This window comes from Oncorhynchus keta, chromosome 17 (genome assembly GCF_023373465.1).
Source record: "Oncorhynchus keta strain PuntledgeMale-10-30-2019 chromosome 17, Oket_V2, whole genome shotgun sequence".
Lineage (NCBI taxonomy): Eukaryota > Metazoa > Chordata > Actinopteri > Salmoniformes > Salmonidae > Oncorhynchus > Oncorhynchus keta.
In genome coordinates, this window is record NC_068437.1 from 22,629,104 (window position 1) to 22,653,201 (window position 24,098).

General features: G+C 37.7%; 1 protein-coding gene across 1 annotated transcript in view; it reads left to right on the forward strand.

Annotated features, from left to right (window-relative positions):
* The window catches only part of si:ch211-212o1.2 (uncharacterized protein LOC492735 homolog), a 106,775-nt gene extending 83,011 nt beyond the window's left edge, over positions 1–23,764 (forward strand). Inside the window, exons 5-7 of the mRNA XM_035790949.1 lie at positions 18,564–18,708; positions 19,361–19,573; positions 22,302–23,764. Of these exons, the coding sequence (XP_035646842.1) occupies positions 18,564–18,708; positions 19,361–19,573; positions 22,302–22,423 (480 nt within the window). The 3' untranslated portion in view covers positions 22,424–23,764. The remainder of the gene's footprint in view (positions 1–18,563; positions 18,709–19,360; positions 19,574–22,301) is intronic.
* The last annotated feature ends 334 nt before the right edge of the window (positions 23,765–24,098 follow it).

Sequence of the window (24,098 nt, forward strand, 5' to 3'; positions counted from 1 at the left end):
CTGCCATAGCCCCACATTAATGATGGTGAGTTGAGAATACAATCAGAAATACTGTTAGAATGTTTTTCAATAGTCTGCCATAGGCCCACATTAATGATGGTGAGTTGAGAATACAATCAGAAATACTATTAGAATGTTTTTCAATAGACTGCCATAGCCCCACATTAATGATGGTGAGTTGAGAATACAACCAGAAATACTGTTAGAATGTTTTTCAATAGACTGCCATAGCCCTACATTAATGATGGTGAGTTGAGAATACAATCAGAAATACTGTAAGAATGTTTTTCAATAGACTGTCATAGCCCCACATTAATGATGGTGAGTTGAGAATACAATCAGAAATACTGTTAGAATGTTTTTCAATAGACTGCCATAGCCCCACATTAATGATGGTGAGTTGAGAATACAATCAGAAATACTGTTAGAATGTTTTTCAATAGACTGCCATAGCCCCACATTAATGATGGTGAGTTGAGAATACAATCAGAAATACTGTAAGAATGTTTTTCAATAGACTGTCATAGCCCCACATTAATGATGGTGAGTTGAGAATACAATCAGAAATACTGTTAGAATGTTTTTCAATAGACTGCCATAGCCCCACATTAATGATGGTGAGTTGAGAATACAATCAGAAATACTGTAAGAATGTTTTTCAATAGACTGCCATAGCCCCACATTAATGATGGTGAGTTGAGAATACAATCAGAAATACTGTTAGAATGTTTTTCAATAGTCTGTCATAGCCCCACATTAATGATGGTGAGTTGAGAATACAATCAGAAATACTGTTAGAATGTTTTTCAATAGTCTGCCATAGCCCCACATTAATGATGGTGAGTTGAGAATACAATCAGAAATACTGTTAGAATGTTTTTAAATAGTCTGCCATAGCCCCACATTAATGATGGTGAGTTGAGAATACAATCAGAAATACTGTTAGAATGTTTTTCAATAGTCTGCCAAAGCCCCACATTAATGATGGTGAGTTGAGAATACAATCAGAAATACTGTTAGAATGTTTTTCAATAGACTGCCATAGGCCCACATTAATGATGGTGAGTTGAGAATACAATCAGAAATACTGTTAGAATGTTTTTCAATAGACTGCCATAGGCCCACATTAATGATGGTGAGTTGAGAATACAATCAGAAATACTATTAGAATGTTTTTCAATAGACTGCCATAGCCCCCACATTAATGATGGTTAGTTGAGAATACAATCAGAAATACTGTTAGAATGTTTTTCAATAGTCTGCCATAGCCCCACATTAATGATGGTGAGTTGAGAATACAATCAGAAATACTGTTAGAATGTTTTTCAATAGTCTGCCATAGCCCCACATTAATGATGGTGAGTTGAGAATACAATCAGAAATACTGTTAGAGTGTTTTTCAATAGTCTGCCATAGCCCCACATTAATGATGGTGAGTTGAGAATAAAATCAGAAATACTGTTAGAATGTTTTTCAATAGTCTGCCATAGCCCCACATTAATGATGGTGAGTTGAGAATACAATCAGAAATACTGTTAGAATGTTTTTCAATAGTCTGCCATAGCCCCACATTAATGATGGTGAGTTGAGAATACAATCAGAAATACTGTTAGAATGTTTTTCAATAGTCTGCCATAGCCCCACATTAATGATGGTGAGTTGAGAATACAATCAGAAATACTGTTAGAATGTTTTTCAATAGACTGCCATAGCCCCACATTAATGATGGTGAGTTGAGAATACAATCAGAAATACTGTAAGAATGTTTTTCAATAGACTGTCATAGCCCCACATTAATGATGGTGAGTTGAGAATACAATCAGAAATACTGTAAGAATGTTTTTCAATAGACTGTCATAGCCCCACATTAATGATGGTGAGTTGAGAATACAATCAGAAATACTGTTAGAATGTTTTTCAATAGTCTGCCATAGCCCCACATTAATGATGGTGAGTTGAGAATACAATCAGAAATACTGTTAGAATGTTTTTCAATAGACTGCCATAGCCCCACATTAATGATGGTGAGTTGAGAATACAATCAGAAATACTGTAAGAATGTTTTTCAATAGACTGTCATAGCCCCACATTAATGATGGTGAGTTGAGAATACAATCAGAAATACTGTTAGAATATTTTTCAATAGACTGCCATAGCCCCACATTAATGATGGTGAGTTGAGAATACAATCAGAAATACTGTTAGAATGTTTTTCAATAGACTGCCATAGCCCCACATTAATGATGGTGAGTTGAGAATACAATCAGAAATACTGTAAGAATGTTTTTCAATAGACTGTCATAGCCCCACATTAATGATGGTGAGTTGAGAATACAATCAGAAATACTATTAGAATGTTTTTCAATAGACTGTCATAGCCCCACATTAATGATGGTGAGTTGAGAATACAATCAGAAATACTGTTAGAATGTTTTTCAATAGACTGCCATAGCCCCACATTAATGATGGTGAGTTGAGAATACAATCAGAAATACTGTAAGAATGTTTTTCAATAGTCTGCCATAGGCCCACATTAATGATGGTGAGTTGAGAATACAATCAGAAATACTGTAAGAATGTTTTTCAATAGACTGTCATAGCCCCACATTAATGATGGTGAGTTGAGAATACAATCAGAAATAGTGTTAGAATGTTTTTCAATAGACTGCCATAGGCCCACATTAATGATGGTGAGTTGAGAATACAATCAGAAATACTGTTAGAATGTTTTTCAATAGACTGCCATAGCCCACATTAATGATGGTGAGTTGAGAATACAATCAGAAATACTATTAGAATGTTTTTCAATAGACTGCCATAGCCCCACATTAATGATGGTTAGTTGAGAATACAATCAGAAATACTGTTAGAATGTTTTTCAATAGTCTGCCATAGCCCCACATTAATGATGGTGAGTTGAGAATACAATCAGAAATACTGTTAGAATGTTTTTCAATAGTCTGCCAAAGCCCCACATTAATGATGGTGAGTTGAGAATACAATCAGAAATACTGTTAGAATGTTTTTCAATAGTCTGCCATAGCCCCACATTAATGATGGTGAGTTGAGAATAAAATCAGAAATACTGTTAGAATGTTTTTCAATAGTCTGCCATAGCCCCACATTAATGATGGTGAGTTGAGAATACAATCAGAAATACTGTTAGAATGTTTTTCAATAGTCTGCCATAGCCCCACATTAATGATGGTGAGTTGAGAATACAACCAGAAATACTGTAAGAATGTTTTTCAATAGTCTGCCATAGGCCCACATTAATGATGGTGAGTTGAGAATACAATCAGAAATACTGTAAGAATGTTTTTCAATAGACTGTCATAGCCCCACATTAATGATGGTGAGTTGAGAATACAATCAGAAATACTGTTAGAATGTTTTTCAATAGACTGCCATAGGCCCACATTAATGATGGTGAGTTGAGAATACAATCAGAAATACTGTTAGAATGTTTTTCAATAGACTGCCATAGGCCCACATTAATGATGGTGAGTTGAGAATACAATCAGAAATACTATTAGAATGTTTTTCAATAGACTGCCATCGCCCCACATTAATGATGGTTAGTTGAGAATACAATCAGAAATACTGTTAGAATGTTTTTCAATAGTCTGCCATAGCCCCACATTAATGATGGTGAGTTGAGAATACAATCAGAAATACTGTTAGAATGTTTTTCAATAGTCTGCCATAGCCCCACATTAATGATGGTGAGTTGAGAATACAATCAGAAATACTGTTAGAATGTTTTTCAATAGTCTGCCATAGCCCCACATTAATGATGGTGAGTTGAGAATAAAATCAGAAATACTGTTAGAATGTTTTTCAATAGTCTGCCATAGCCCCACATTAATGATGGTGAGTTGAGAATACAATCAGAAATACTGTTAGAATGTTTTTCAATAGTCTGCCATAGCCCCACATTAATGATGGTGAGTTGAGAATACAATCAGAAATACTGTTAGAATGTTTTTCAATAGTCTGCCATAGCCCCACATTAATGATGGTGAGTTGAGAATACAATCAGAAATACTGTTAGAATGTTTTTCAATAGTCTGCCATAGGCCCACATTAATGATGGTGAGTTGAGAATACAATCAGAAATACTATTAGAATGTTTTTCAATAGACTGCCATAGCCCCACATTAATGATGGTGAGTTGAGAATACAATCAGAAATACTGTTAGAATGTTTTTCAATAGACTGCCATAGCCCCACATTAATGATGGTGAGTTGAGAATACAATCAGAAATACTGTAAGAATGTTTTTCAATAGACTGTCATAGCCCCACATTAATGATGGTGAGTTGAGAATACAATCAGAAATACTGTTAGAATGTTTTTCAATAGACTGCCATAGCCCCACATTAATGATGGTGAGTTGAGAATACAATCAGAAATACTGTTAGAATGTTTTTCAATAGACTGCCATAGCCCCACATTAATGATGGTGAGTTGAGAATACAATCAGAAATACTGTAAGAATGTTTTTCAATAGACTGTCATAGCCCCACATTAATGATGGTGAGTTGAGAATACAATCAGAAATACTGTTAGAATGTTTTTCAATAGACTGCCATAGCCCCACATTAATGATGGTGAGTTGAGAATACAATCAGAAATACTGTAAGAATGTTTTTCAATAGACTGCCATAGCCCCACATTAATGATGGTGAGTTGAGAATACAATCAGAAATACTGTTAGAATGTTTTTCAATAGTCTGTCATAGCCCCACATTAATGATGGTGAGTTGAGAATACAATCAGAAATACTGTTAGAATGTTTTTCAATAGTCTGCCATAGCCCCACATTAATGATGGTGAGTTGAGAATACAATCAGAAATACTGTTAGAATGTTTTTCAATAGTCTGCCATAGCCCCACATTAATGATGGTGAGTTGAGAATACAATCAGAAATACTGTTAGAATGTTTTTCAATAGTCTGCCATAGCCCCACATTAATGATGGTGAGTTGAGAATACAATCAGAAATACTGTTAGAATGTTTTTCAATAGTCTGCCATAGCCCCACATTAATGATGGTGAGTTGAGAATAAAATCAGAAATACTGTTAGAATGTTTTTCAATAGTCTGCCATAGCCCCACATTAATGATGGTGAGTTGAGAATACAATCAGAAATACTGTTAGAATGTTTTTCAATAGTCTGCCATAGCCCCACATTAATGATGGTGAGTTGAGAATACAATCAGAAATACTGTAAGAATGTTTTTCAATAGTCTGCCATAGGCCCACATTAATGATGGTGAGTTGAGAATACAATCAGAAATACTGTAAGAATGTTTTTCAATAGACTGTCATAGCCCCACATTAATGATGGTGAGTTGAGAATACAATCAGAAATACTGTTAGAATGTTTTTCAATAGACTGCCATAGGCCCACATTAATGATGGTGAGTTGAGAATACAATCAGAAATACTGTTAGAATGTTTTTCAATAGACTGCCATAGGCCCACATTAATGATGGTGAGTTGAGAATACAATCAGAAATACTATTAGAATGTTTTTCAATAGACTGCCATCGCCCCACATTAATGATGGTTAGTTGAGAATACAATCAGAAATACTGTTAGAATGTTTTTCAATAGTCTGCCATAGCCCCACATTAATGATGGTGAGTTGAGAATACAATCAGAAATACTGTTAGAATGTTTTTCAATAGTCTGCCATAGCCCCACATTAATGATGGTGAGTTGAGAATACAATCAGAAATACTGTTAGAATGTTTTTCAATAGTCTGCCATAGCCCCACATTAATGATGGTGAGTTGAGAATAAAATCAGAAATACTGTTAGAATGTTTTTCAATAGTCTGCCATAGCCCCACATTAATGATGGTGAGTTGAGAATACAATCAGAAATACTGTTAGAATGTTTTTCAATAGTCTGCCATAGCCCCACATTAATGATGGTGAGTTGAGAATACAATCAGAAATACTGTTAGAATGTTTTTCAATAGTCTGCCATAGCCCCACATTAATGATGGTGAGTTGAGAATACAATCAGAAATACTGTTAGAATGTTTTTCAATAGTCTGCCATAGGCCCACATTAATGATGGTGAGTTGAGAATACAATCAGAAATACTATTAGAATGTTTTTCAATAGACTGCCATAGCCCCACATTAATGATGGTGAGTTGAGAATACAACCAGAAATACTGTTAGAATGTTTTTCAATAGACTGCCATAGCCCCACATTAATGATGGTGAGTTGAGAATACAATCAGAAATACTGTAAGAATGTTTTTCAATAGACTGTCATAGCCCCACATTAATGATGGTGAGTTGAGAATACAATCAGAAATACTGTTAGAATGTTTTTCAATAGACTGCCATAGCCCCACATTAATGATGGTGAGTTGAGAATACAATCAGAAATACTGTTAGAATGTTTTTCAATAGACTGCCATAGCCCCACATTAATGATGGTGAGTTGAGAATACAATCAGAAATACTGTAAGAATGTTTTTCAATAGACTGTCATAGCCCCACATTAATGATGGTGAGTTGAGAATACAATCAGAAATACTGTTAGAATGTTTTTCAATAGACTGCCATAGCCCCACATTAATGATGGTGAGTTGAGAATACAATCAGAAATACTGTAAGAATGTTTTTCAATAGACTGCCATAGCCCCACATTAATGATGGTGAGTTGAGAATACAATCAGAAATACTGTTAGAATGTTTTTCAATAGTCTGTCATAGCCCCACATTAATGATGGTGAGTTGAGAATACAATCAGAAATACTGTTAGAATGTTTTTCAATAGACTGCCATAGCCCCACATTAATGATGGTGAGTTGAGAATACAATCAGAAATACTGTAAGAATGTTTTTCAATAATCTGCCATAGGCCCACATTAATGATGGTGAGTTGAGAATACAATCAGAAATACTGTAAGAATGTTTTTCAATAGACTGTCATAGCCCCACATTAATGATGGTGAGTTGAGAATACAATCAGAAATACTGTTAGAATGTTTTTCAATAGACTGCCATAGGCCCACATTAATGATGGTGAGTTGAGAATACAATCAGAAATACTGTTAGAATGTTTTTCAATAGACTGCCATAGGCCCACATTAATGATGGTGAGTTGAGAATACAATCAGAAATACTATTAGAATGTTTTTCAATAGACTGCCATCGCCCCACATTAATGATGGTTAGTTGAGAATACAATCAGAAATACTGTTAGAATGTTTTTCAATAGTCTGCCATAGCCCCACATCAATGATGGTGAGTTGAGAATACAATCAGAAATACTGTTAGAATGTTTTTCAATAGTCTGCCATAGCCCCACATTAATGATGGTGAGTTGAGAATACAATCAGAAATACTGTTAGAATGTTTTTCAATAGTCTGCCATAGCCCCACATTAATGATGGTGAGTTGAGAATACAATCAGAAATACTGTTAGAATGTTTTTCAATAGTCTGCCATAGGCCCACATTAATGATGGTGAGTTGAGAATACAATCAGAAATACTATTAGAATGTTTTTCAATAGACTGCCATCGCCCCACATTAATGATGGTGAGTTGAGAATACAATCAGAAATACTGTTAGAATGTTTTTCAATAGTCTGCCATAGCCCCACATTAATGATGGTGAGTTGAGAATACAATCAGAAATACTATTAGAATGTTTTTCAATAGACTGCCATCGCCCCACATTAATGATGGTTAGTTGAGAATACAATCAGAAATACTGTTAGAATGTTTTTCAATAGTCTGCCATAGCCCCACATTAATGATGGTGAGTTGAGAATACAATCAGAAATACTGTTAGAATGTTTTTCAATAGTCTGCCATAGCCCCACATTAATGATGGTGAGTTGAGAATACAATCAGAAATACTGTTAGAATGTTTTTCAATAGTCTGCCATAGCCCCACATTAATGATGGTGAGTTGAGAATACAATCAGAAATACTGTTAGAATGTTTTTCAATAGTCTGCCATAGGCCCACATTAATGATGGTGAGTTGAGAATACAATCAGAAATACTATTAGAATGTTTTTCAATAGACTGCCATCGCCCCACATTAATGATGGTGAGTTGAGAATACAATCAGAAATACTGTTAGAATGTTTTTCAATAGTCTGCCATAGCCCCACATTAATGATGGTGAGTTGAGAATACAATCAGAAATACTGTTAGAATGTTTTTCAATAGTCTGCCATAGCCCCACATTAATGATGGTGAGTTGAGAATACAATCAGAAATACTGTTAGAATGTTTTTCAATAGACTGCCATAGCCCCACATTAATGATGGTGAGTTGAGAATACAATCAGAAATACTGTAAGAATGTTTTTCAATAGACTGTCATAGCCCCACATTAATGATGGTGAGTTGAGAATACAATCAGAAATACTGTTAGAATGTTTTTCAATAGACTGCCATAGCCCCACATTAATGATGGTGAGTTGAGAATACAATCAGAAATACTGTTAGAATGTTTTTCAATAGACTGCCATAGCCCCACATTAATGATGGTGAGTTGAGAATACAATCAGAAATACTGTAAGAATGTTTTTCAATAGACTGTCATAGCCCCACATTAATGATGGTGAGTTGAGAATACAATCAGAAATACTGTTAGAATGTTTTTCAATAGACTGCCATAGCCCCACATTAATGATGGTGAGTTGAGAATACAATCAGAAATACTGTAAGAATGTTTTTCAATAGACTGCCATAGCCCCACATTAATGATGGTGAGTTGAGAATACAATCAGAAATACTGTTAGAATGTTTTTCAATAGTCTGTCATAGCCCCACATTAATGATGGTGAGTTGAGAATACAATCAGAAATACTGTTAGAATGTTTTTCAATAGTCTGCCATAGCCCCACATTAATGATGGTGAGTTGAGAATACAATCAGAAATACTATTAGAATGTTTTTCAATAGACTGTCATAGCCCCACATTAATGATGGTGAGTTGAGAATACAATCAGAAATACTGTTAGAATGTTTTTCAATAGACTGCCATAGCCCCACATTAATGATGGTGAGTTGAGAATACAATCAGAAATACTGTAAGAATGTTTTTCAATAATCTGCCATAGGCCCACATTAATGATGGTGAGTTGAGAATACAATCAGAAATACTGTAAGAATGTTTTTCAATAGACTGTCATAGCCCCACATTAATGATGGTGAGTTGAGAATACAATCAGAAATACTGTTAGAATTTTTTTCAATAGTCTGCCATAGCCCCACATTAATGATGGTGAGTTGAGAATACAATCAGAAATACTGTTAGAATGTTTTTCAATAGTCTGCCATAGCCCCACATTAATGATGGTGAGTTGAGAATACAATCAGAAATACTGTTAGAATGTTTTTCAATAGTCTGCCATAGCCCCACATTAATGATGGTGAGTTGAGAATACAATCAGAAATACTGTTAGAATGTTTTTCAATAGTCTGCCATAGGCCCACATTAATGATGGTGAGTTGAGAATACAATCAGAAATACTATTAGAATGTTTTTCAATAGACTGCCATCGCCCCACATTAATGATGGTGAGTTGAGAATACAATCAGAAATACTGTTAGAATGTTTTTCAATAGACTGCCATAGCCCCACATTAATGATGGTGAGTTGAGAATACAATCAGAAATACTGTAAGAATGTTTTTCAATAGACTGCCATAGCCCCACATTAATGATGGTGAGTTGAGAATACAATCAGAAATACTGTTAGAATGTTTTTCAATAGTCTGTCATAGCCCCACATTAATGATGGTGAGTTGAGAATACAATCAGAAATACTGTTAGAATGTTTTTCAATAGTCTGCCATAGCCCCACATTAATGATGGTGAGTTGAGAATACAATCAGAAATACTATTAGAATGTTTTTCAATAGACTGTCATAGCCCCACATTAATGATGGTGAGTTGAGAATACAATCAGAAATACTGTTAGAATGTTTTTCAATAGACTGCCATAGCCCCACATTAATGATGGTGAGTTGAGAATACAATCAGAAATACTGTAAGAATGTTTTTCAATAATCTGCCATAGGCCCACATTAATGATGGTGAGTTGAGAATACAATCAGAAATACTGTAAGAATGTTTTTCAATAGACTGTCATAGCCCCACATTAATGATGGTGAGTTGAGAATACAATCAGAAATACTGTTAGAATTTTTTCAATAGTCTGCCATAGCCCCACATTAATGATGGTGAGTTGAGAATACAATCAGAAATACTGTTAGAATGTTTTTCAATAGTCTGCCATAGCCCCACATTAATGATGGTGAGTTGAGAATACAATCAGAAATACTGTTAGAATGTTTTTCAATAGTCTGCCATAGCCCCACATTAATGATGGTGAGTTGAGAATACAATCAGAAATACTGTTAGAATGTTTTTCAATAGTCTGCCATAGGCCCACATTAATGATGGTGAGTTGAGAATACAATCAGAAATACTATTAGAATGTTTTTCAATAGACTGCCATCGCCCCACATTAATGATGGTGAGTTGAGAATACAATCAGAAATACTGTTAGAATGTTTTTCAATAGTCTGCCATAGCCCCACATTAATGATGGTGAGTTGAGAATACAATCAGAAATACTGTTAGAATGTTTTTCAATAGTCTGCCATAGCCCCACATTAATGATGGTGAGTTGAGAATACAATCAGAAATACTGTTAGAATGTTTTTCAATAGACTGCCATAGCCCCACATTAATGATGGTGAGTTGAGAATACAATCAGAAATACTGTAAGAATGTTTTTCAATAGACTGTCATAGCCCCACATTAATGATGGTGAGTTGAGAATACAATCAGAAATACTGTTAGAATGTTTTTCAATAGACTGCCATAGCCCCACATTAATGATGGTGAGTTGAGAATACAATCAGAAATACTGTTAGAATGTTTTTCAATAGACTGCCATAGCCCCACATTAATGATGGTGAGTTGAGAATACAATCAGAAATACTGTAAGAATGTTTTTCAATAGACTGTCATAGCCCCACATTAATGATGGTGAGTTGAGAATACAATCAGAAATACTGTTAGAATGTTTTTCAATAGACTGCCATAGCCCCACATTAATGATGGTGAGTTGAGAATACAATCAGAAATACTGTAAGAATGTTTTTCAATAGACTGCCATAGCCCCACATTAATGATGGTGAGTTGAGAATACAATCAGAAATACTGTTAGAATGTTTTTCAATAGTCTGTCATAGCCCCACATTAATGATGGTGAGTTGAGAATACAATCAGAAATACTGTTAGAATGTTTTTCAATAGACTGCCATAGCCCCACATTAATGATGGTGAGTTGAGAATACAATCAGAAATACTGTAAGAATGTTTTTCAATAGACTGTCATAGCCCCACATTAATGATGGTGAGTTGAGAATACAATCAGAAATACTGTAAGAATGTTTTTCAATAGACTGCCATAGCCCCACATTAATGATGGTGAGTTGAGAATACAATCAGAAATACTGTTAGAATGTTTTTCAATAGTCTGCCATAGCCCCACATTAATGATGGTGAGTTGAGAATACAATCAGAAATACTGTTAGAATGTTTTTCAATAGACTGCCATAGCCCCACATTAATGATGGTGAGTTGAGAATACAATCAGAAATACTGTAAGAATGTTTTTCAATAGACTGTCATAGCCCCACATTAATGATGGTGAGTTGAGAATACAATCAGAAATACTGTAAGAATGTTTTTCAATAGACTGTCATAGCCCCACATTAATGATGGTGAGTTGAGAATACAATCAGAAATACTGTTAGAATGTTTTTCAATAGACTGCCATAGGCCCACATTAATGATGGTGAGTTGAGAATACAATCAGAAATACTGTTAGAATGTTTTTCAATAGACTGCCATAGGCCCACATTAATGATGGTGAGTTGAGAATACAATCAGAAATACTATTAGAATGTTTTTCAATAGACTGCCATCGCCCCACATTAATGATGGTTAGTTGAGAATACAATCAGAAATACTGTTAGAATGTTTTTCAATAGTCTGCCATAGCCCCACATTAATGATGGTGAGTTGAGAATACAATCAGAAATACTGTTAGAATGTTTTTCAATAGTCTGCCATAGCCCCACATTAATGATGGTGAGTTGAGAATACAATCAGAAATACTGTTAGAATGTTTTTCAATAGTCTGCCATAGCCCCACATTAATGATGGTGAGTTGAGAATAAAATCAGAAATACTGTTAGAATGTTTTTCAATAGTCTGCCATAGCCCCACATTAATGATGGTGAGTTGAGAATACAATCAGAAATACTGTTAGAATGTTTTCAATAGTCTGCCATAGCCCCACATTAATGATGGTGAGTTGAGAATACAATCAGAAATACTGTTAGAATGTTTTTCAATAGTCTGCCATAGCCCCACATTAATGATGGTGAGTTGAGAATACAATCAGAAATACTGTTAGAATGTTTTTCAATAGTCTGCCATAGGCCCACATTAATGATGGTGAGTTGAGAATACAATCAGAAATACTATTAGAATGTTTTTCAATAGACTGCCATCGCCCCACATTAATGATGGTGAGTTGAGAATACAATCAGAAATACTGTTAGAATGTTTTTCAATAGTCTGCCATAGCCCCACATTAATGATGGTGAGTTGAGAATACAATCAGAAATACTGTTAGAATGTTTTTCAATAGTCTGCCATAGCCCCACATTAATGATGGTGAGTTGAGAATACAATCAGAAATACTATTAGAATGTTTTTCAATAGACTGCCATAGCCCCACATTAATGATGGTGAGTTGAGAATACAATCAGAAATACTGTTAGAATGTTTTTCAATAGACTGCCATAGCCCCACATTAATGATGGTGAGTTGAGAATACAATCAGAAATACTGTTAGAATGTTTTTCAATAGTCTGCCATAGGCCCACATTAATGATGGTGAGTTGAGAATACAATCAGAAATACTATTAGAATGTTTTTCAATAGTCTGCCATAGGCCCACATTAATGATGGTGAGTTGAGAATACAATCAGAAATACTGTAAGAATGTTTTTCAATAGACTGCCATAGGCCCACATTAATGATGGTGAGTTGAGAATACAATCAGAAATACTATTAGAATGTTTTTCAATAGACTGTCATAGCCCCACATTAATGATGGTGAGTTGAGAATACAATAAGAAATACTATTAGAATGTTTTTCAATAGACTGCCATAGCCCCACATTAATGATGGTGAGTTGAGAATACAATCAGAAATACTATTAGAATGTTTTTCAATAGACTGCCATCGCCCCACATTAATGATGGTGAGTTGAGAATACAATCAGAAATACTATTAGAATGTTTTTCAATAGTCTGCCATAGGCCCACATTAATGATGGTGAGTTGAGAATACAATCAGAAATACTGTAAGAATGTTTTTCAATAGACTGCCATAGGCCCACATTAATGATGGTGAGTTGAGAATACAATAAGAAATACTGTTAGAATGTTTTTCAATCGACTGTCATAGGCCCACATTAATGATGGTGAGTTGAGAATACAATCAGAAATACTATTAGAATGTTTTTCAATAGTCTGCCATAGCCCCAAATAAACAAGTAAACACTGACTGTTAATTACATCTTTTCTTCACATGGTTGGGGTCGTGACAATTTTCACATATGAAAATGGGGTTATCATGTCTCGCTCCAGGGTTTAGGATTTATGAAAAAAATCCCATTCCCAACCATAACACACCCCCTGACGACTTACATTATATAGCTTCCAATCCTTACATCCTTCAGCATCTCTTCCTTGTGTTTTAATGGACACAACATTGTGTTTTAATGGACACAACACTGTGTTTTAATGGACACAACACTGTGTTTTAATGGACACAACACTGTGTTTTAATGGACACAACATTGTGTTTTAATGGACACAGTACTGTGTTTTAATGGACACAACACTGTGTTTTAATGGACACAACACTGTGTTTTAATGGACACAACATTGTGTTTTAATGGACACAGCACTGTGTTTTAATGGACACAACACTGTGTTTTAATGGACACAACACTGTGTTTTAATGGACACAACACTGTGTTTTAATGGACACAACACTGTGTTTTAATGGACACAACATTGTGTTTTAATGGACACAGTACTGTGTTTTAATGGACACAGCACTGTGTTTTAATGGACACAACACTGTGTTTTAATGGACACAACACTGTGTTTTAATGGACACAACACTGTGTTTTAATGGACACAACATTGTGTTTTAATGGACACAACACTGTGTTTTAATGGACACAACATTGTGTTTTAATGGACACAACACTGTGTTTTAATGGACACAACATTGTGTTTTAATGGACACAACACTGTGTTTTAATGGACACAACATTGTGTTTTAATGGACACAACACTGTGTTTTAATGGACACAACATTGTGTTTTAATGGACACAGTACTGTGTTTTAATGGACACACCACTGTGTTTTAATGGACACAACACTGTGTTTTAATGGACACAACATTGTGTTTTAATGGACACAACACTGTGTTTTAATGGACACAACACTGTGTTTTAATGGACACAACACTGTGTTTTAATGGACACAACACTGTGTTTTAATGGACACAACATTGTGTTTTAATGGACACAACACTGTGTTTTAATGGACACAACACTGTGTTTTAATGGACACAACATTGTGTTTTAATGGACACAACACTGTGTTTTAATGGACACAACATTGTGTTTTAATGGACACAACATTGTGTTTTAATGGACACAACACTGTGTTTTAATGGACACAACATTGTGTTTTAATGGACACAACACTGTGTTTTAATGGACACAACACTGTGTTTTAATGGACACAACATTGTGTTTTAATGGACACAACATTGTGTTTTAATGGACACAACACTGTGTTTTAATGGACACAGCACTGTGTTTTAATGGACACAACATTGTGTTTTAATGGACACAACACTGTGTTTTAATGGACACAACACTGTGTTTTAATGGACACAACATTGTGTTTTAATGGACACAACATTGTGTTTTAATGGACACAACATTGTGTTTTAATGGACACAACACTGTGTTTTAATGGACACAACATTGTGTTTTAATGGACACAACACTGTGTTTTAATGGACACAACACTGTGTTTTAATGGACACAACATTGTGTTTTAATGGACACAGCACTGTGTTTTAATGGACACAACACTGTGTTTTAATGGACACAGCACTGTGTTTTAATGGACACAGCACTGTGTTTTAATGGACACAACACTGTGTTTTAATGGACACAGCACTGTGTTTTAATGGACACAGCACTGTGTTTTAATGGACACAGCACTGTGTTTTAATGGACACAGCACTGTGTTTTAATGGACACAGCACTGTGTTTTAATGGACACAGCACTGTTTTAATGGACACAGCACTGTGTTTTAATGGACACAGCACTGTGTTTTAATGGACACAACACTGTGTTGTAATGGACACAGCACTGTGTTTTAATGGACACAACACTGTGTTTTAATGGACACAACACTGTGTTTTAATGGACACAACATTGTGTTTTAATGGACACAACACTGTGTTTTAATGGACACAACATTGTGTTTTAATGGACACAACACTGTGTTTTAATGGACACAACACTGTGTTTTAATGGACACAACACTGTGTTTTAATGGACACAACATTGTGTTTTAATGGACACAGCACTGTGTTTTAATGGACACAGCACTGTGTTTTAATGGACACAGCACTGTGTTTTAATGGACACAGCACTGTGTTTTAATGGACACAGCACTGTGTTTTAATGGACACAGCACTGTGTTTTAATGGACACAACACTGTGTTTTAATGGACACAACACTGTGTTTTAATGGACACAACACTGTGTTTTAATGGACACAACACTGTGTTTTAATGGACACAACACTGTGTTTTAATGGACACAACACTGTGTTTTAATGGACACAGCACTGTGTTTTAATGGACACAGCACTGTGTTTTAATGGACACAGCACTGTGTTTTAATGGACACAGCACTGTGTTTTAATGGACACAACACTGTGTTTTAATGGACACAACATTGTGTTTTAATGGACACAGCACTGTGTTTTAATGGACACAGCACTGTGTTTTAATGGACACAACATTGTGTTTTAATGGACACAGCACTGTGTTTTAATGGACACATCACTGTGTTTTAATGGACACAACATTGTGTTTTAATGGACACAGCACTGTGTTTTAATGGACACATCACTGTGTTTTAATGGACACAACATTGTGTTTTAATGGACACAGCACTGTGTTTTAATGGACACAACACTGTGTTTTAATGGACACAACATTGTGTTTTAATGGACACAGCACTGTGTTTTAATGGACACACCATTGTGTTTTAATGGACACAGCACTGTGTTTTAATGGACACAACATTGTGTTTTAATGGACACAGCACTGTGTTTTAATGGACACAGCACTGTGTTTTAATGGACACACCACTGTGTTTTAATGGACACAACATTGTGTTTTAATGGACACAACATTGTGTTTTAATGGACACAACACTGTTTTAATGGACACAACATTGTGTTTTAATGGACACAGCATTGTGTTTTAATGGACACAGCACTGTGTTTTAATGGACACAACATTGTGTTTTAATGGACACAACATTGTGTTTTAATGGACACAGCACTGTGTTTTAATGGACACAACACTGTGTTTTAATGGACACAACATTGTGTTTTAATGGACACAACACTGTGTTTTAATGGACACAACACTGTGTTTTAATGGACACAACATTGTGTTTTAATGGACACAGCACTGTGTTTTAATGGACACAACACTGTGTTTTAATGGACACAACATTGTGTTTTAATGAACACAGCACTGTGTTTTAATGGACACAGCACTGTGTTTTAATGGACACAGCACTGTGTTTTAATGGACACAGCACTGTGTTTTAATGGACACAGCACTGTGTTTTAATGGACACAACACTGTGTTTTAATGGACACAACACTGTGTTTTAATGGACACAGCACTGTGTTTTAATGGACACAGCACTGTGTTTTAATGGACACAGCACTGTGTTTTAATGGACACAGCACTGTGTTTTAATGGACACAACACTGTGTTTTAATGGACACAACATTGTGTTTTAATGGACACAGCACTGTGTTTTAATGGACACAGCACTGTGTTTTAATGGACACAGCACTGTGTTTTAATGGACACAGCACTGTGTTTTAATGGACACAACACTGTGTTTTAATGGACACAACACTGTGTTTTAATGGACACAACACTGTGTTTTAATGGACACAACACTGTGTTTAAATGGACACAACACTGAGTTTTAATGGACACAGCACTGTGTTTTAATAGACACAACATTGTGTTTTAATGGACACAACACTGTGTTTTAATGGACACAACACTGTGTTTTAATGGACACAGCACTGTGTTTTAATGGACACAGCACTGTGTTTTAATGGACACAGCACTGTGTTTTAATGGACACAACATTGTTTTTTAATGGACACAGCACTGTGTTTTAATGGACACAGCACTGAGTTTTAATGGACACAACACTGTGTTTTAATGGACACAACATTGTGTTTTAATGGACACAGCACTGTGTTTTAATGGACACAGCACTGTGTTTTAATGGACACAACACTGTGTTTTAATGGACACAGCACTGAGTTTTAATGGACACAACACTGTGTTTTAATGGACACAACATTGTGTTTTAATGGACACAACATTGTGTTTAATGGACACAACATTGTGTTTTAATGGACACAGCACTGTGTTTTAATGGACACATCACTGTGTTTTAATGGACACAACATTGTGTTTTAATGGACACAGCACTGTGTTTTAATGGACACACCATTGTGTTTTAATGGACACAGCACTGTGTTTTAATAAACACAGCACTGAGTTTTAATGGACACAACACTGTGTTTTAATGGACACAACACTGTGTTTTAATGGACACAACACTGTGTTTTAATGGACACAACACTGTGTTTAAATGGACACAACACTGTGTTTTAATGGACACAACACTGTGTTTTAATGGACACAGCACTGTGTTTTAATGGACACAGCACTGTGTTTTAATGGACACAGCACTGTGTTTTAATGGACACAGCACTGTGTTTTAATGGACACAGCACTGTGAAAGCTACTCCTACCAACCTAGCACAAGTTCCAATATTTTCCATGGCCCTTCGACCCGGATTTGAACCAGTAACAACACCTGATGACCATTTTATTGTTTTGGGAAATCTTTGGTATTTTGTTTCCCCTCCGATAATGAGGAGGTACAGACTAGGTAGACCTCTGTCTGTGACTGCAATTGATAGCCCATCTTACCTTGTGTCTTACATGATTGGATTACACTGAATATTCAGATGTAAGTGAATTATCATAATGATATTCCTCTAACTACCTCCCCTCCTCCTCTATCTTGTTCTCTTTTTCTCCAGGCATTCATCCGCCCATTCCGGGAACACCACATTGACCCCACAGCCATCACTCGACATGACTTCATAGAGACCAATGGGGACAACTGCATGCTTACAATACTGCCCCTGGCACATATGGCCTACAAGTTCCTGACGTACCAGCCAGGTGAGAGAGAGAGAGGGGATGGACACACACCCATGCATTACAACCTGAACAAGGTCTCATCCATAAAGTATGTGTGTGTGACACAATGTGGAGTGGAGCTGTAGACAGATAGACAGACGCGGGTTACTCTCAGACCATGACAGGGTGATGTGTTTTACGAGAGACATGATGTCAGGGCTTCAGGGTGGCTCGGAGCGAGCCGGAGGTCACTGACCCTGTCATAAGCTGTGTCACAGTAAGAGGAGACAAAGACGGGGCAGAGGGCAGGTAAGCCTTGCAAGGGGACAGGGTGACATCCACACCTATCATGTCTGCTGCTCGCTGAGTGTCAGGGTGAGTGGAGAGAGGGACATGGAGGAACATGCAAGACCAGTGTGAGATTGGAGCCAAACAAACCAGACTTCACCACAACTTTATAGCCTTTCTAGTCATCTCACCAACACTGGTTCTCCAAAATATGCTGATAATATGGTACTGTTTCATACTTGCAAGTGAATACCTTAAATAGTACAAATTGGGCAGTATAAATAGTATAAACTCATTTACATGTGAAGATGCTTCATGTACTGAAACCACCTTGTCATTTTCAATGAATGTCACAATTCTCTCCATCAACAACAAATCCCTCTCTCTCTCTCTCTCTCTCTCTCAGATGCCCTAGCAGAGACCTATCCCTGGCAGTGCTTTGTGTTTGCACTGGCAGTCTTCGTGACATTGACCAATCAGATCCATAAGTGGTCTCACTCCTACTTTGGTCTTCCCCGCTGGGTGACGCTGCTACAGGACTGTCACCTGGTGTTACCACGGAAACACCACCGCATCCACCACGTGTCCCCTCACGAGACCTACTACTGCATCACCACAGGTACTGTACAATACTGTACTGACATACCGCCTACTACTTTATCACTTCAGGTACTACACTGAGGATACAAAACATTAAGAACACCTGCTCTTTCCATGACACAGACTGACCAGGTGAATCCAGGTGAAAGCTATGAACCCTTCTTGATGTCACTTCAATCAGTGTAGATGAAGGGGAGGAGACAGGTCAAAGAAGGATGTTTCAACCTTGTGACAATTGAGACATTGATTGTGCCATTCAGAGGGTGAACGAGCAAGACAAAATATTGATGTGCCTTTGAATGGGGTATGGTAGTAGGTGCCAGGCGCACAGGTTTCTGTCAAGAACTGCAACTCTGCTGGCTTTTTCACGCTCAACAGTTTCCTGTATCAAGAATGGTCCACCACCCGAAGGACATCCAGCCAACATGACACAACTGTGGGAAGCATTGGAGTCAACATGAGCCAGCATCCCTGTGGAACGCTTTCGACACCTTGTAGAGTCCACGCCCAGACTAATTGAGCCTGTTCTAGGGGGAAAGGGGGGGTGCAACTCAACATTAGGAAGGTGTTCCTAATGTTTGGTATACTCAGCGGATACACTAGTCTGTATATTACCTAAGAGGTACTATACAATACTGAACTAATATACTTATTAAAAATGCATAGCCACAGGTAATACACAGTACTGTGCTTTACAGTACTGACATACTGGTTACTACTGCATCACTGTGGCTACTGTAACACATTACTGACATAACACCTACTGTAACCACAGCATCACCATGACTACTAACAGTAAGCCACTGCATATTTGCAGAGGAATTGTCACTGATCAAACATTAGTGACCTCTACAGCAGTGCAGTGTGGAACAGTATAGGTAAATTGCAGGGATCCACCAACCAAGAACACTGCAATATCATGCACCATTCCATGCTCATAGAAGCTATCAACCTTAGACCTACCACTAGAAGAAAACATAGAAGTTCATATGACAACGTACTAAACACGGGTGAGCTAACGGCTAAACCGATAAATCAAGAAGAATTTTCAAATGGTGTCTTCCATTGAAAGGTCCATCCATTCAAGATGGCTGCCATCTGTGGGTGGTAGATATAAATAACATGGAAAAGCAATCTGTTTGGTTATGCGTGTGTTTGTAAGCATAGGCCCGAGTAAGAGATCCACATTGAGTATTCAGTGTGTGTCTGAGAGAGTGCACTGGAGAGAGGATGCTTGTGCGTCACCCTGACCTCCCTATGGAAAACAGATGTGTGTGTGTGCAGAGGGGTGTTTGTGTGTGAGCTCACGCATTTGCGTTCGTGAGCACGCGTGCGTGTGTGTGTGTGTGTGTGTGTGTGTGTGTGTGTGTGTGTGTGTGTGTGTGTGTGTGTGTGTGTGTGTGTGTGTGTGTGTGTGTGTGTGTGTGTGTGTGAACAATCTTCCTGACACCCTCCTCCCCTCGTCTTCATAGTCCCTAACCTCAGTGGGGGGCTGTGATGAGTAGAGTGGAGGGGGGTAGCAGCCACAGGGGAGCACCACAGCTCTGTCCCCACTCCTCCACCTCACCTGCCTGGGTCCCCGCGGCCTGCCGCCTGCCTTTGTGTGCCAGTGGCTGACAATCTCCATGTATATTTAATGCTAACCTGCTGTCAGTGCTAACAAATAGGCCTGCATGGGGAGAGAGAGGAGAAATCAAACAAATAAACGGAGCTGCTTTGCTCTCCTCTTGGAGAGAGAGGTTCACCAGAGGGACTGCAGACACACTGCACGCACAACACACTCTACTCTGTATGCATGCACAGCACTCACTGTATGCCCTCACTGTATGTGTATGTACTGTGTGTACAGTATGGATCTCTATAGGCTGTTTGATGTGTGTGCACACAGTCCTTATATATACTGTATCCCTGAATGTGTATTTCTCTATCAATACTGTATATCTGTGTGTGTATGTGTGGCAATTCCTACATTGCATACAGTATCTTTGTGGATCCAAATAAAGTGTTCAGGTGTGTGTGTGTGTGTGTGTGTGTGTGTGTGTGTGTGTGTGTGTGTGTGTGTGTGTGTGTGTGTGTGTGTGTGTGTGTGTGTGTGTGTGTGTGTGTGTGTGTGTGTGTGTGTGTGTGTGTGTGTGTGTGTGTGTGTGTGTGTGTGTGTGTATGTGTGGCAATTCCTACATTGCATACAGTATCTTTGTGGATCCAAATAGTGTTCAGTGTGTGTGTGTGTGTGTGTGTGTGTGTGTGTGTGTGTGTGTGTGTGCGTGTGCGTGTGCGTGTGAGCATGTGAGCGTGTGTGTGTGTGCGTGGGTTTGCGTGCATGTACAACCATGTGCGTTCGCTCCATTCCTTCCTGTGTATGTGTAATACTAAAAACGTATTTGATGTCTAACCCTCCTGGGAGTGGGTGTCTGATTCTATAGCATGGCTCAGGGTGGATGTGAGGTATTTGAGTTCAGCAGGCCCTGTGTGATGTATGGTGTGTGGAGATGCGGTACATATTTATAACTGTAAGTGTGTGCATTACTCTGGTGCCAAAGCCAGATCTCCTTCCTCTCCGCAGGGAGCAAAGATCCTCTGAGAGCTTCTGTATCTGCTGCTGCCTGGAACACAGTGTGGTGTGGGGGATGTGTGCATGTTTCATTTGATATCTTCCTTTTGTTAACTTGCCTAGTGTATTTCTTCCAAATACCCTCGCTCTCTTTTCATCTTTCTTCCCCCCCCCATTCCATCCCTCTCTTTCTCAGGGTGGTTGAACTACCCTCTGGACAAGGTGGGCTTCTGGCGGAGGATGGAGAGGTTGATAGAGAGAGTGACAGGTCACACACCTCGGAGTGATGACATGGAATGGACGAAGAAAATGGAGTGAAGGGCTCTGGGACTCTCTGGACCAGTAGGACAGTGGGGTGGGGGTTTTGGGCTGGTGGACTAAGACTGGGAAGGGTTTTTCCTGCTTTTCACCCACTTCCTGTGTCTCTCTTCCTTACCCCTTACACGATAACACGCCTACAGTATATACTTCCTTGTCATGGCACAGCACCTCAGCAATGACAGTAGTAATGCGGCCTTCTAGATACTTCCAAGTTCCATCCGTAATTTACTTTTGTTTGCTATTTGCTTTTTCAGTGTTGCGAGAGAAGCAGTCCACAGTCAGACTCTGTTTGCAATAGTAGGTCCAGTGGCAGATCTGGGGTTGACTTTGGAGATTTTTTGTCCTTTTTGTGACCCCATTTCCGTTAACTGCTCATCCTTCCATCCAATGGGCTTGTATCTCCTGACATATCTTAACCAATTAGCTGTTATTTTATTGTGTCAGTGTAAGAGGTTTCTGGAGGATGGGCTCTCCAGGGGACAAACCATGTTGCCTTCTCAGGCATTGTCTTACATGACACAGAGAAAGAGGCTGTCATCTGGATCCAAGTTCAGCTTAATGTAAGAAGGCAATCATATTGCTCCTTGCCTAAGTTGGGGGGGAAAACAACCAAATGTCTTACCTACAGTATGTATTGGCCTTTTAAATGTATCGATTTTATTTGTTTGATTCAATGGAATTTGTTTTGAAATGATGTTTAGATCAGTCATGGTGGAATGAAACGTTGACTCAAACAAAGGTCCCTCACCTCTAGTAACTACGTGACGATGTTCACAGATTCTTCCCTACTCATTTGGTCAGGTAAGAGTAGAGAACCGCGGAGGATCAACCAGCAGGCTATTTATTTTGAAGACTGTAATGAAATTATTTCTACCTTCAAAAGGTAAATATCTGCACTTTACTGACTTACCCATAACTAACTATGTTTATAAAAGACAGTCCTGTCAGCACGCACGCATGCACACACAGACACATACGCACACGCAGGTTGACTTTTGTCATGACTCTTGTCCTGGAGGCAGAACTGAGCGAGGGCCAGCTGCAAAGTCAAAACCTGCCACACACACACACAGTTCCTGTCCATCATTGCATTGAATCGCTTGGACAGCTCGAAAGCAGCCATAATACACCCAGCTGAAATAAGTATGGTGTTTTCATCTTTGGGTTCATACCAGCAGCTTTTGGTTTTCTGTCTGGCTTTATAATGTGACATTTTTTATATTAACAGATCAGCCTTGAATTTAATTATTACATCCCATCATGCAACTATTGCTCACAGCTAGTCTGCCTTAATGTTTTTTATCTGCTGTATGATTTAATAAAGCTCTATTAATTGAACTGAAGTTGTTTTGCCCATTATTTGTTGAAATAATCATTGCTAGATTTTACATGTCTATATACAACAAAGAACCTCAAAATACCAGGAGATGATAGTTAAAGAACGTGAGAAAAATGTACAAGTGTGGTTGTTAACATCGCTTTCGAATAGAAAAGAAAACCTATCTCCTCTAGTTTGTGATTATGCCAATAGATGACCATCCAGATGGGCCAATGGGAGCTGCTCAGGCTGGAAATGGTCTATCGATGTGAGGAGACCGACAGGTGATGATCCACCACTCTGCTGCTTCACCAGCTTCCTCTAGTGGCCTAATGGAAACACTGCATATTCTGT